The sequence below is a fragment of the Macaca fascicularis genome, chromosome 5, assembly GCF_037993035.2.
Source record: "Macaca fascicularis isolate 582-1 chromosome 5, T2T-MFA8v1.1".
NCBI classification, from domain to species: Eukaryota; Metazoa; Chordata; class Mammalia; order Primates; family Cercopithecidae; genus Macaca; species Macaca fascicularis.
Window position 1 is genome coordinate 181,466,511 of NC_088379.1, and position 16,007 is coordinate 181,482,517.

A 16,007-nucleotide genomic window follows, 5' to 3' on the forward strand; every position below is an offset into this window, starting at 1 on the left:
ATCCTGTGCTAAAATGTTCATAAGAGATGAAGCAATAGCATTCTGTTGTCCTCTGACACTGTCTTTCACAGGATCATACTTTTATCATAGTAATACATATGTGACATCTGGTTAGAGAAGAAGAAAGGGCAGAGAAAGATCAGTGTCTTCATGATAGCAGTTTTCGTTCATCATGTAAGATGATAATGGACTGAACTTAGCAGCTTATAATACAATTTTCATTTTATTTTAAACATATTTTGAATGATATAAAAATATTGATCACAGTGAGTTTTACCAATTGTTGTTGCTATAAAAATGAATGCAGAAACAATATTTTTAGTGGAAATAAATTATATAGTTATTCTTTAAAAAAAAAATCACAAGAGAAAAATCTTGGCTGTTTGGTCATTGGTAGAAAACCAGTCTTTACAAGAGGCCTTTTGCAGATGAGCTCCAGTCCGTTTCTGTAAAGTTATCCACATGGTTCAGGAAACACAGACTTTTGTCTTTGTTAGCACGGACCCACAAGGGTCTCTCTGTTCACAGACAGTTCTCCTGTGGCAACAGTTTTCCATAATAGAAAATCGATGAACTGGAAAACAGTGCAGTCTTAGCTCATATGTGGTCTTTTCCAATATGAAGGGACACAACGACACACTTCTTCACTATATGAAAATCCTGGCTCACAAGGCTTCTGGCGGTTCGTACATGGCCGTCTGTAACAGCTAGGAGAACAAAAAAGAACACACTTATGTTAAAGATCAAGGCAGTGGATTCATTATGCTACCAAGGTATTTCAGTGTTTTTATATTTCAGACTAGAACAAAATTACTAATTTTATGATGCAATTGTTCATAGATTTATAAAAGTTTGTTTCTGCTTAGAATGACAACATTTCAGAGGAATGGAAAGGCCTTAAAATAAAAGTCTTGCTTGGTGATATAACAAATGGAAGGAAGGAGGAGGTATTGTAAGCATTAGTTCCTTTGAAGTGCTCTTTGCTTCATGGATGAAAGAAACATAAAACAGAAATTTTGAAAGTGAACATTGAAGGTCTGCTGACTTACTGTGATCACATAAGCATGGCTGAATTCACATGAGTCTGGGACTTGTATGGGACCCAGACTTCCAGGCAATTAAACCAGCCATGTTGGCAGAACTGTGGTCCTCAGTGAGCAGCCCCACCCTCACTCTTGTGTCTCTACTTGGCAGCTGGCTGCATGATGGTGGCTAACTCTTCCTTTCCACCTGGGCTCCAGGTGAAACAGAGGCATTCTGGGGCAGGGAGGTAAGAGGGACAATACTCAGCAGTAGGGTCCCCTTCCTCCCATCCTAGACTGCCGGGTTCTAGTAGCAGAGAGAAGACAAATCACCAACTGGTCAATCTGTCCCCTGCCCCGTTGCTCCAGTGAATTGAGACCTCAGTTTTTGAAATAGAGTCTCGTTCTGTTGCCCAGGCTGGAATGCAGTGGTGCGATCTCGGCTTACTGCAACCTCCGCCTCCTGGGCTCAAGTCATTCTTGTGTCTCAGCCTCTTGAGTAGCTGGGATTACAGGCATGTGCGGCCATGCCTGGCTAACTTTCTGTATTTTTTGTAGAGCCAAGGTTTTGCCATGTTGGCTGGGCTGGTCTTGAACTCCTGGCCTCAAGTGATCTGCCCGCCTTGGCCTCCCAAAGTGCTAGGATTACAGGTGTGAGTCAACACGCCTGGTGAGAATTGGAGCTATTTTTGAAAAACTTTTTGGAGTATGAGCATGCCTAATGTGCGGGAATAGGTGTAAAGGGAAACGTGCAAGATGACCTGAGGTGGAAATCGAAAGTGTGCTACAAAAATCCCTACACAATTTGGTTTTCATATTTCATTTATTTGGCTCTAGAAAAGAAAGCATGTCTAGTTAATTTTTTTAAACTTTGCAAATGCGAATTCATAGTTGTGACTACTGGTATTCCTCTACTAAAAAGGGATATGATACTTAATGATCCATAAAAGCTGTTAATTAAGGCCATGAACCAAAGAATATATACTCTGCCCACTGCACTTTGTAATAAATATTAAGAGAGAATGAGGAGAATATAAATTTTCAAAATATGATATTTTCTCTTTTGCTCCAATTTATATCACAAAGTCTGGAATTACACACTTAGAAAAATGAACATAGGATGAGTTGCAGTAAACAGAAAGCCTTTTTGAAAGAATGTATACTATTAGGAGAAATGCAATGATAGAAATATTGTCTGTGTTCATATAAGAATTCTGTAGAAAAGTATGACAGCTGGTTAGTCTGTATGCAGACATAGGAATTTCAGATTTTTCAATGTATACTAAACTCACTCAAGAATTCAATATAAAACATAGTTTAATAAGGCTTAAAAAGATTGTCTGTATCCTTCTGAAAATACTAGCATATACATTTTTGAAATATCTTTTTGGTTATTACAGTAGGAATATGTAGGTAAAATTGGAATATAGTTCTTTCTAAAAAAGAAATACTTACGATGTACTTTGCAGTATAAGGGAAGAAAAATATAATCAATGAGATAGCTAGATTCACTAAAGCCATTTTATGCAGTAGGTGAAATATTAGTTGAGGAAAATAATCAAAAACATACATTACAATAAAGACACAAAACTCTTGAGAATAAAACGATGAACTCGTTATATACTGTGAAAAAACAATAATGAACATTAGTGAAGATAGTAGTAAATAAATGGAATACGAGCTTTTTTTGCTAAAAAGAACATTATCTTCCCATATGTAAAGAGTGGATGTAAAAGAGTGAAAGTGATTAAGAACAAATGCTCTGAAAATTTAGTATACAAGTAGGAAAGTACAATGTCACATCATAGAAGAGGTGGGCTGGAAGAAAAAGGCCATGGAAAGGACAGGTTACCTAAGGACAAAATTATCTGTTGGATTTGGTAACTGTGAGGCCAATGAAACTTTAAACAGAGGTTTAACATAGCACCGTAGGCCATAAACCAGGTTATAGTTGGTTGAATACATGGCAGATGAAAGAGGTGAAAACAAATGCCTCATTTTTGAGCAGCTTTGAAGAGGACAGAGCTCGGTTGCTAAAGTATGCTCAGCTTCACAGTAACAGGCTAATAAAATAGAAGAAATTTGGGAACTTTTATAAACTGAGGGGGAAAAAAGTAGAGCTGAAGATGTTGAAGTTATAGAAGAAAGAAGGAATGGCATGAAGCAATGTTGAAGGAATGTGGAGAAAATGTCAAATGCACAGGTCTGGCTTAAATAGTAGGATCACCTTATTCTCTGAGATTAAAGAGGAAGAGGTTCAGGGATTAACACTGAATGTGCTTGAGTCCAGTAACTTCATTTTTTTTTTTTTCTTGGTGGAGAAGAGTGCAAAACCAAGTTTAAGAAATGAGGCTTGGGTACCTTTAACAATATATTCATTTATTTCTCTAATTCTATCAAATACTTAGCTTAAATCTTTTCATTTCCAGGTATAATTCTATAGTCAATGGTACTATCCTATCCTTTGTTTGTAAGTTTTGCGTAAAAATTGTCTGCATTTAGAACAGTTGTCCTAAGTGATGTCTGAAAGCATTATACTTTTTGGTGGGGGTGGAGTGGATTGCCTGGATGTATTTTGAAAACATCCCACAGGAGCCACTAATCTAGAGTATATTCGGAACTTGGATTTAGTTTTATCCTCAAGGCTCCCATCTTGCTTTTTTTGGAAGCAAATTCAGTCTCATGCATTGGTTAAAAAAAAATAAGATTTTATCTTTCAGAACTTATTGGCCTCATTCTAACAAGCAATTGCTACTTTGGTTAAGAAAACAGTTTTTAGTTTAGAACATATTTCTAGTAAGAGAAATTAAAACTCTTCATGAGGATCTCTTACCTGCATGTTTGGTGTTGGAACTTCTTTCCTTTTAACAAGCATTTCTGTGGACTTTCTGTACATTCACAGGCACATTTTCCAGGATTTAGGGGGAGATTTCTGGGGCAGGTTCTTTTACATACACACTGGCACGTGTTGTCATCAAATTCTCGGTTGGCCCCACATTGGCTGGGGAAGAGTTTGTTTTTACAGACACACTGGCATGAGTTTCTGTCTAGTTCTTTGTGGGGTCCACAGCTGGCAGGCCGAAGCCCCGCTCTGCAGACACACTGACAGGTCTCTTCATCCAGTTCCTTGTTTGGTCCACAGATGTCATGGAATCCATCTGTTGAGTCTAGACAAACAGTCAGAGCATCTTTACTATACCTCACTTGGTTCTGGGTGTGGCATGAAACAAAAGCTTCTAAAAGCATCTTCCTTTGTATGTTTTCCCTCAAAGGATTGTGTACAAACATGAGTATGTTCCTTTACAAAGGAGTTCAAAATAATACCAATGCGAAGTAGAAAATGTACTATTCTTTAGTCACTTATTTCAAAGAATGATGAATATTGTACATGTGGTTTTAATACTAGAATATGTTAATCACAATATAGACCCTTGGCATTTAGTCTTTAAAATATCATTCTGCTTACCATCTCCAGCATCCGAGGAAAACATAAAATCTTCCTGAGCCAGGCATCTGCAGATGTGATTATTCCACATGTAATTGGTGGGGCAAGTCCTGTTTGCCACCTGGCACCTTTGGAAGAAACAGGTGAGGTTTAGCAATGGTGTGACTGGTACCTAGAAGGGACCATCTCTGCTCACATATGTATCAAAATAATGCTTATAAAAAAGCTTTAAAAACATAAGAATTATGAAATAAAATGTGAATGTTTTCTTCCAAACTATCTCTACCTACAACTGCTATCAAATTCCAACCCCAGAGGTGATCACTATTTGTGGTATGGTCATATAGGACACCAGATTTTATCTTTTTAAGGCAAACATGTGGATTTGTATAATCATATAGGGTTTTAGCTTGTGAAATATATAAGGTAAGATCTTTTACTTTGAAATTTATTTTTTACATTATACAATATCTCATGGACAATTTTATAAGTCATTGAATAGAGTTCTGCTCCATTATTTTTGGTGGCTATGTAATATTCCATACAAACGATGTATCATTATTTGTTTTATTTATCTCTTAGGTAACTATCTACATCATTTCCAATTTTGGCTTTTCCAAGCAATGCTGGATGAAACATCTATGTAAAATGTATCTTTACTGACTTATTTCTGAATCACAGATCCCCATGTTGTAAAGGCTCCAGTAATGCAAAATTTCCACTCTGTACTCCACCAAAAAGTTATCAAAGATATTTTGTTTTGTTGTTGTTCTAGCTCTTTGCTTCCTTCCTTGCCTCCCTCCTTTCTTCATTTGCTTCCCCTCCTTTCCCCTTTCTTCCTTCCTTCCTTCCTTCTTTTAGTAAAAATTATGAACCTACAGGCTTCAATCAAGTACACCAATTGCTCCTTTGATGGTCCAATGGCCCCACTGTTGCTACCTGAGACCCCTCTCTGTTGGTGCCCACGTGACGTGAGCCCTCTCTGGGGTGAACATATATCACAAGCTCAGCTTGCTCATTTTCTCCTCCACACCTGGAATCATCCATTTCTTCAGAAGCCCTAATTCTTTTTGTTGGAAAACAGTGTTTTAGAGGCTATCATTTGAAATCGGAAGTGTTTAGTGCCATCACATCACATTACTACTAGATCTTTTCAGGGGGCAGAGCTAGAAAAATGCATGTATATCCTGTAGAATGTTCTCCTAGTTAATGTTTACCCAGTAGAAGGATTTTTGGTTTTAAATATCCTAATTTACAGAATACATACCAACTTCTCACTACCTCATTTTTTCATCTAATGTTGGTGTAGACATCAAATGGAAGTATTTATTTACGTCTTTCACACTCTATAATATTGTAAACAACTTTATGTGCTGGAAGAATGTTGAGTTACATTCCAAACTGATTTTAGAACAGAGTAAGAATCCTATGTAGCCACCTTAACACGTGCATTGAGTATAAACAAACAGGCCATTTGCTAAGAAAGTTTTGCAGTCATACTCAGTGTGACAATACATCTTTCTTTTAATAATAGCCTGATAACTCTTACAGCATCGCATGAAGGAATTTTTCAATAGAAAAACAAGCAAACCTGCATTTTGCAACCAAAATGCAGCTTCAATATCTTCCTTCAGCTTGAACATTTCTGAAGATTGAGCAAAGCTTTCCTGTCCAGCAGTCACTACAGCATGTACTAGACATAGGGAAGGTCTCTTCATTCCTCTTAATATGACAGTTTGTCTAAGATGGCCCACTTGTCCTCCATCCACCCATCACCTTCTGCAAACAGCAATGACTGATTTGACCCTTCTTTGTCCCTTCTTGAGTTTCTTCAAGAGTCATGTCTCCTTTAGCATGGTGAAAAACAGTGTATTATGGGTCTTTTATTTAAATGTTGACTTTTAACTTTTTGATTGCTGTGTTACTTGCTATGCTATGCCATAAAGTAACAATTTCTCGTACAGCACACACACAGTCCATGTAACTAGATACAAAGCAACTGTATGTTAGTAACAGCAATAATTGCTGGATGATTAAGAAACAATATACAATTTAGATTTTATCAAGATAGTTTGTCACTTTTCTACAGGCGTTATTAGGTATCAATTATTCTACAAGAAATAGCTATGTTTTGGTTTACCTTCCACTCACTATAATTGTTACCATTTAGAACAACAGAAACGTGCTCTCAATATCTATTTTTGGGAATAGATTACTGATCTCAAGCAAGAGATTCTTGTGTATATTTTTAGAGAAAACATTTCATACTGTTACCTCCAAATCCAATTAACATTACTGGATTTTAATGTACTACCTTGACTTCATACTAATAACTTCCATGAAAACCTTGGCTTCTAACCGTCTTCATATAAACTGTCATTTGTTTTATCCTGAATATGTTATGTACTTTTGTGCTTTTACTTTTGAAAATGTCAAACATGGATGTAATTATAAGAGTTAAGACTATGAGAAAAATATACAGTCAGAGAAGTTCTGTATCATCAGCAAGTTTCTTTTTTTAGCTTTTTGGTTTATATTTTCAGGGTATCTTCTTGCCAAAAAATTGTATATATGTTTTTTCTCATTTTGTTACACAGATGATAGCATCCCTTACACATTATTGTAAACCTTGTTTTTTCACTTACCAATATTTCCTGGAGAACACTGTACCTTCCTACTAATTTTAGGGAATTTCAAGGGCAAGTCTCTACTCATTGCACATTTTTGTCAATATTTTCTTGGTTAATCATGAACGTGTATTGTTCTAGATAAAATGCAGACAGTCAGTACTTACCAATTGTCCAAAAAAGTATCATTATTTTTAAAATTTATATCCTCTTGATTGTTAGTGTCCCTCCATCAAATAAGTTACAACTTATGTTAAGTTCTATAATAGCAATGCAATTATTCCTCGCTGCATGAAACTCACAATCTTCTTCTATAAATGATGGCACAACCATTTTGGTCATGTTGCTTCAATGTTGATTGATATATGGTTTAAGTAACACACTGCCATGTTGGCATCAAGTGGTCATTATACCGTGTTGGTAGAAAGATATCTTTCACTTTACCAACATGTGATTTATACTGCCACTACCTAAACCAGCGCTATTCCAACTGCTGCTTGCAACCCATTAATGAATCATGAAATCAATGGCATGGGCTCAGAAATGCATTTTAAAATGTAACAGAAGGATATATAATAAAAATAATAAAATACAAACCAATAGAATGCATGTGATACTGACTGGTTCCTAAAGAAAGCACCCTGCTTCAAAAGTGAGAAGCAAGTTCTTGGCATTTAAAACTTCTCATGTAAAAATGGGGGGGGGTCAAAATTTTCAAAATATTGTTATGTTAGAATGAAAGGAAATGTGGTCATGATGGACAGAAGGTTTAGTAAAATTTGGTTATCTCCTTTACATTTTAATCTCCAAAGCATTTCTCCTTACTGAAGTTTCTCTTCTAGTTCTGAATATTAAAGTGTTTAATACTTTAAATTCAATTTAAAGTGCATAAATGCTTTAAAGGTTTATGGTTTTTTTTTGTATAGTGTATTTATAAAACACATTGATTCAAAGACATTTTGTCTGCAAAGCAGGGAATTGCACAATTATTTGCAAGGTATATATACGTTGAGAATCATGTGAATAAACTAACTTTCCTATCCCCTGACTGACCCCACCACACTCACACAGACACAACCACAATCCTGCCTATAACATGTATGAAGGATAAAGATGCTTTTACCAGACTTGTTTCATTAATTATTTTCACAGCTTCACTTGACTTTCGTTTGGCAGCTATTGCTTTTTGCTGGTTAAAATCAGATGACAAAAATATGAGTATATGCGTTTTTCAAACTAAAGAACAATTAACGTTAAAGAAAATCTTATTTGCGTTTCTCTCTCCTTGGAAATATTAACAGATAAATGTGTTCCAAATATGTTCTGCTACATTATATTCTAAATGTTGGTTAATAATTACTAGCTCTTATACTTTGAACATCATAGCAGGCTATTTTGTGCATGCTATTTTTGTGATTCTTTCATATTCTACACTTTTTGGCACTGAGGTTTTCCTACACTTGGAGATTTCTTGACTCCTCAAATTCACATTTAAGGAACTAAAACATGCTATCACCTTTTGTTTGGCCTTAGAACTGAGCTGAAATGTTATTCTTTTTCAAAGAGCTATAATCTGCTATAATGTTTGACACACACACACACACACACACATATATAATATTCACGCATTTTTCCAGCTTTATTGAAGTATGATTGATAAATATTGTACATATGTAAGTTATACAAAGTGATGTTTTGGTATATGTATACATTGTGAAATGATTACCACAATTAAACTAATTAACATATCCATACCTCAGAGAGTTACTGTGTGTGGGGGCCTGGGAGGGTGTCGTGAGAATACCATTGAGTAGAGTAACTATGCTGTACTATACGTTAGGTCTCCAGAGCATAATCACCTTGTAACTGCAAGTTGTCACCCTCTAACATTTCCCCATGTCCCCCACCCCCAAGATGCTGGTGACCACTCTTCTATTATGTATCGATGAATTCTACTTTCCTAGATTCCATATATAAGGGAGATCAGCAATATGCATCTTTCTATGTCTGGCTTATTTTACTCAGCATAATTTCCTCCAGGTTATTTCATGTTGTTGCAAATGGCAGGATCTTTGTAATATATTTCTAATTGAAAAAAATTAACTGCACCTTGATTTATGTTAAACTACTTATTGATTTACTTCCCCAGATCTCTCTTAAAATACTTCACAGATCATTCAAAATGAATAACATTAATTTAATATGAATTCAACTGTAACACATGACTTTTTTGAAAAGCAAATTATTTCTATAGATACGAACTGCATTATTAATCAAGTACTCTCATTGGAAGCTCTTTTAATAAGGTTTTTCACAACAACACAGCAAATGAAAATTTGGCTTACTATGTGGCACCTATGGTTCCATAGCTGTGTCCCTCAAATAGCCTTCCTACCCCTAGTCTTGTTCAATGGGAAGTGTCAGCCACTAGCATTAGTGAAACCCGTGTTTCAAGGCAGGTACCATGAGCTCTCATATACTCCTTCAGAGCATCTTCATGTTATTCAATGGGTTATCCAACAGGATGTTCGTACCTTATTAAAGAAACAAATAGGCCGGGCACGGTGGCTCACGCCTGTAATCCCTGCACTTTGGGGGGCCGAGGCGGGTGGATCACGAGGTCAGGAGATCGAGACCATCCTGGCTAACACGGTGAAACCCCGTCTCTACCAGAGATACAAAAAATTAGCCTGGCGTGATGGCATGTGCCTGTAGTCCCAGCTACTTGGGAGGCTGAGGCAGGAGAATGGCATGAACCTGGGAGGTGGAGCTTGCAGTGAGCTGAGATCACACCACTGCACTCCAGCCTGAGTGACAGAGCAAGACTCCGACTCAAAAGAAAAAAAGAAACAAATAAGCAAAATCTGACTATATTAATAATCTTGATAAATAGCAAAATAGGGTTTTGGTTTTCAAATGCCAACTGCTGATGTTATCTGAACTTGAAACCTGTAATTATATTATGAAGAATATAGATACAGACCCTTCTTGCCCAAGCTTTCTGTCTGAATAGCAGCTGGAAGAGCAACTATATTCTTTCATTGTCAGAGCCACAGAACGCTGGGTAAAAATGCTTCAACAATTTTATACCAAATGTCTTTGAACTGTCGTGTTCATCTTGAGTTTGTTATGCCTGATGCTTGTATACACTTGATTATGTACCTATGAACACAGAGACTGATTTGCTTATACTTTGGAAACAGCAGTTAATAGTGAATGGAAAGTGGTTACATAAAAGTGGCCTTTATATTCAACATTATTAAGTAACTTCTTCAGTATTACAGGTAGAAATCAGAAATACATACATTTTAGGTTTCATATAAATTGTTAAAAAGGCACACGCTTAATAGTATGTATCGAAGAACACATAGACTTATCTTCCGTTCTATTGATTTTTATTGATTCCGCATGAACTTGTGTTTGTGTCTGTTGTGTTACTGTTTGGTCGTGTTCCGTTAGTCTACTGACAGGGAGAACAGTGGACAGAGCTGGGGTTTGTTCAGACATTAAAGGAAAAGATGGCGAGTAGGATGAATCAATGAAAACTCCATAGTTGTAACAATTTTGCCACTCTCAATATTTGAAAGGCTAATACAATCATTGCATTAATTTAAAACATGGGTTTAGGCTGGGCATGCTGGCTTACGCCTGTAATCCCAGCAGTTTGGGAGGTCGAGATGGGCAGATCACCTGAGGTCAGGAATTTGACACAAGCCTGGCCAATATGGCAAAACCCCATCTCTACTAAAAATATACAAATTAGCCGGGTGTGGTGGCACGTGCCTGTAATCCCAGTTACTCAGGAGGCTGAGGCAGGAGAATCGCTGCAAACCGAGAGGCAGAGGATGCAGTGAGCTGAGATCACACCACTGCATTCTAGCCTGGGCAACAGCATGAGACTCTCAAAAAAAAAAAAAATTGTGTTTATATGTTTAATTTTTTCCTTTTTGTCTGAGTATAAATTAAGCAGTAATCTGCCACATACAAAAGTTCACCTAATCTAAGACTGACTTGGATATAAAACATGTCACATTGTGTGGTTACCAACTGGCTAAGTACAGGATTTAATTGAGTTGGAAAGCCACCAGAACTGGGAATGGGGACACAGGGAGAGTAGGATAAGTATGGAAGTTTGTGATTTTCTGCTCTATTATTTTTTATATTTTCTTGGATATACAAGCTTGAGAGAAGTATTGGCAGGTTGAAACAATGGAAATTCCATGGTAACTGGATTTATCAGCTTGTCATGTAATTCAAGGATAAGCAACCAGGAATTAAGAAAAAACATCCTTCAACAACAGCCTCTGGTCTTATTACCTTGTAACAGACACACGTCATTAACAGAAAAAGAAAAACAAAACAATGACGACAATAAAAACATGTTATGAGGGTATAAGAGTTGATATGACATCAAAGTGGCTGGTTGATGCCAGGAATACAGGGGAGGGAGAAATGAACAGGTGGAACACGGAGACTTTTAGGGCAGTAAAAGTATTCTTCATGATACTGTAATGATAGACACATGTCATTTATACATTTGTCAAAATCCACAGAACTTACACCCAAAAAAGAGGGAACCCTAACGTAAACTATGGATTTTAGTTAACAATAACATGTCAGTACTGGTTCCTCAACTGTAACAAATGTACCATGCTAGCGCAAGATGTTAAAAATAGAGGAAATTCGTGGAAGAGGATAAGATGTTATATGAAAAATCTCTATACTTTCTGCTTTTTCTGTAAACCAAAATGGTTAAAAAACGTCTATTAAATTTTAGAAAAAAACTGGTAAATCTGGTCTAATATGATATTTATTAACAAAAATTGTCCATGTGTTTGGTTGAATGTAACTTTAAACTTTATGACAATCTTTGATCTAATAGCAACCAATTCTAGGCAAATCACTGCCATAATCTCAGTGCAGAGATATATTGATGCAATCTCCTCAGCTGTATATATTTTGCTGTTATTTCTCACAATCTATCAGCAAGTCATAGGAATGCGATGCTTTCAATTATCGTATTTTAGAAGGTAGAAACGAGACTGTCCAAAGGCAGGCAAACTATTTATCAAAGTTACCTTCCCTTTAGAAAAACAGTAATGCTCACAGCCTGGAATCTCTTTCCTGAGTTCCACTGGTAAATCCATTCATATCAACAGGTGATCCTTTGAAGTGTGAGACAAGGTTTACATAATGAGCTTTGTAGGAAAGAGGATGAACAGACATATGACTTATGATTTCAAAAATAACTGCATATGGACATAAAGATTTTGAACTGGCAAAGAGAATACTCTCAGGGCTGACTAAAGATGCATATTTTAAAATGCTGAAAAACGGTAGTTTCTGATAATTTAGTACAAGACTGTGGTCCAATTAACTGGAAGCTCAGCTATCTCTCCATTTCTGCTCTGATACAGTTTATTAAATTAATGTTATTATGCTATTTTGCTTCATTCTCTTTTGGTGAAGCCATAATGTATAACCTTCAAATTAAAAAGGAAAGAGTGAAGCATTATGGCTAAAAGTAAAACTCATGGATATTTAAGTGTCTAGGCATTTGGACTGAGGATCTGTTAAAGATTAATAGACCAAAGACATTGAGACCTCAAGTTCCAAATCGAAGGTTTCCTTGGCTATAAATCTACTCTATTCCTTGGAAATAAGATGTATTCTCATAAGAATAAAATCTTCTTAAACAAACCCTAGTAAGTGTAACTTCTTGCAAGCAAGTAACTTTTACTGAGTAAACAATGTCAACATTTTAATAAACGAAATCAAAGGCAGCAAATAAATAAATAGGCAAATTAGCCTTCGGGCTAGGTTTATTCATTTTTTTCTCATCTTTTTCCATCCTTTTTCTCTTTTCCACCATAATGTGACTGTCTTCCAAATTGCAATAATACCTGTCTTCTATATTTATTATCCATTAAAAAAATTCAAGATTTCTTGGCTATGCTGAACATTTGTCTTGTCATTCATTCCTCTACCCAGAAACAACCTCTGCTCCCCTAATACTTCTACAGAATAGGTGACATTCCCTAGGCTGGTGCTCAAAGCTTTAGAATCACAGCATTGTCTTTTCATTTAATATCCAATTGCTTTCACAGCTCAAGATCCAAATTAATCTGGTTTATTAACTGTCCTCAGAACGTGTTATTTTCTTACATCTTTAGGGACATTGTCCATGCTAACCAAGTAACTAATAAATTTAGCAGTATTAACTTCAAGGTCCTTGTCTATTTGACACCACTCTCTCCTCTTTGATTGTACTCTCTTGCTAATCTGTAGTGTATGTTGACTTCCCTATAGTACATTGTCATAGAATAAAAAGAAAAATAAAAACTTGTGTTTATTTATTTAATGGAATGCTATATAGTTATTAAATGAGTAAACCAGGTCTATAAATAGCAATATGACTGTATCTGTAAAACATAATCTCAAGAGAAAAAATGTAATGCCAACATTTTAACTTAAAATACGAAACACTCAAAGCTGCACTGTATAATATCTCCTGGTATGTTAATACATCCAGTGCCATAAAAATAGAGAAGAGTGAGAATAATACAATGTTCGAGTGGTGGTTACTTCTGGGAATGAAGAGTGAAGAATGACGACTGGGGATTTCAGTTGTATCTTTAGTAAATATGACAAAAGAGTTGTTACATTCAAATTTTGGTAGAAGGGCAAATTTTGTTTTGTTTTTGTTTTGCCCTTGGTATTTGATATTTTTTAATTTGTAGAAGTTAATCATAAAGAAAATGTGGTATACATATACAATGGAGTACTATTTAGCCATAAAAAGAATGCAATCTTGTCATTTGCATCAACATGGATGGAACTGGAGGCTATTATGTTAAGTGAAATAAGCTGGGCACAGAAAGACACATATCTCATGTTCTCACTCATTTATGAGAGTCAAAAGGTGAATCTCACAGATGTAAAGAGTAGAATGATGGTTACCAGAGGCTGGGAAGGGTGGGTCAATTGTAGGGGGAATGAAGAGAGGTTGGTAATGCATACCAAAGTACAGTTACATAGAAGAAACAAGTTCTAATATTCCATAGCACAGCAGGGTAACAATGGTTAATACATTTTATTATATACTTCAAAATAGCTAGAAGATTTAAAATGTTTACAACACAAAGAAATGATAAATGTTTGAGGTGATGGATATCCAAAATATCCTGATCTAACCATTACACATTATATGTATGTATCAAAATATCACATATACCCCATAAATACATATAATTATGTATCAATTAAAAACAATAAAAATGCAGTAATAACCATACCTCAAAAGAAATGGATTGTATTCCAATAAATTTAGTTCGAATCTCTGCTTTGCAACTTTTTTAGTTGTGTGACATTGGGGAAATCTACTTACCCTTTCTGATTTAGTTTCTCATGTGTAAATGCGAATTTCTTTCACTCTTTTGCTTTCTCTCCCCCTTTCTCAAAACACATTCTCCCTTACTGTGCCCAGATTATGGTAAGTTATTAGTAAATAAACATCTACATTTCATGTTGTCCAGCTAATAGAGTAAGTCCCAGTCATTCTTGAACCTTTCTAATATTTGGCACTTCTTACCAGTTCCTCCTTCCTTGAACTCATGTCTCTACTGGCTTTTGTGGTCTCTCTCTCTGTTGTTATTCTGATTGTTCTGCTTGCTTCTTCTCAGTCTCCTGTACAGATTGTTTCTCCAGATTATTGTGTCTGTTCTACCAATTACTGTTTCTTAAATATTGATTTCCCCACAGTTTCATCTGTGGTTCCTCTTGTCTTCTTACTTCCTATATTTCTTTTGGTTGAAGTCATCTTTTCCAATTGCTCTAGCACTTTGATGTCTTACAAATATTACAAGCACTCAAGCTAACGTGTAAAAACTCAGTTCTCCTTAGTTCCTCCTACGAACAGGTGCTCCTTGTCTTTTGAATATCATCCATACAGTTTCATCTTCAACTTCTCCCTCTTTACCATTCCCCATATACGGTTCCCAAGTCATATGCGTTCCTGTATTTCTAATGTCTTTTCCACCTCTTTTCTTTCCATCCCCATATCCACTGCCATGGCCACCATCTTTATTATTTCTCTCTTTGATTATTTCAAAAGATTACTCCTGAATTTTTCCACCTCCCATTTTGCTTCCTCTAATCCACATACTCCCTTGCCACCAGCCTGTTCTTTCTATAATACAAAACTGCAGATACCACATCTCTGCATATATATTTTTAGTGGTTCTCAAGAGACTTTAAGAAAGAGCCCATCCTAGGCTGTCATATGTGATTCTGTTGACCTCTCCAGACTCATGTATACCCTCTCTACTGTACCCATGTCTCCAGGACGCTTCCTCATCGCACTTATTTCACTGATTTCAGTCGTATGTTTACATGCCTGGCTCCAGAATGGAATTTCTTCCAGAGTAACAATTCTGTGTATCTTTCTATCTCTATGGTCTAGCACTTTATTAGTACCTAGTAGAAACACAAATGCTATTTGTTGAATGAGTGAATGAAGTACAGCATAGTGTTTTAGACACTTATTATATTAGAAATAATATGTTTGTTTGTACTCTGGTGCATGAATTCTTTTAGCTAAAGAATTGTATTATTCATTTTAAAAGTACCCCACATTTCCTAGTACAGTGTTATGGAGTCAGAAGACCTGGCATAAATGTCTCATGAATGAATAAAGAAACACTACTACCAAGCAGGAAAATCTAGGGGATCGCTGCTTAATCACAAATGGCTCCCTCCATGAAAAGACAGTCTCTACTAAAGGGCCATGGAAATACATGGAGTTGAATTTGAAGAAAATATGAGAGGAAATAATAGGAAAAAATAATCTGCTAGAACACCAATATGAAAATTGGTATCTAACTGTGTCTGCTAGAAAGAATTGCTACTTCCTCT

The 16,007-nt window shown here is 36.0% G+C and overlaps 1 protein-coding gene across 3 annotated transcripts in view; it reads right to left on the minus strand.

The window, feature by feature from the left end:
* Nucleotides 1-204: 204 nt before the first annotated feature.
* Nucleotides 205-16,007, minus strand: part of VEGFC (vascular endothelial growth factor C) — a 122,354-nt gene continuing 106,551 nt past the window's right edge. For all 3 annotated transcript variants that reach the window (XR_012435239.1, XM_005556349.5, XM_074040784.1), the window contains 3 exons: nt 4,489-4,595; nt 3,856-4,189; nt 205-707 (listed from right to left, as the gene is read on the minus strand). Coding sequence is in view for 2 of the 3 variants with exons in the window: in XM_005556349.5 (XP_005556406.2) it covers nt 593-707; nt 3,856-4,189; nt 4,489-4,595 (556 nt within the window). In the remaining variant the exon portion in view is untranslated. The remainder of the gene's footprint in view (nt 708-3,855; nt 4,190-4,488; nt 4,596-16,007) is intronic.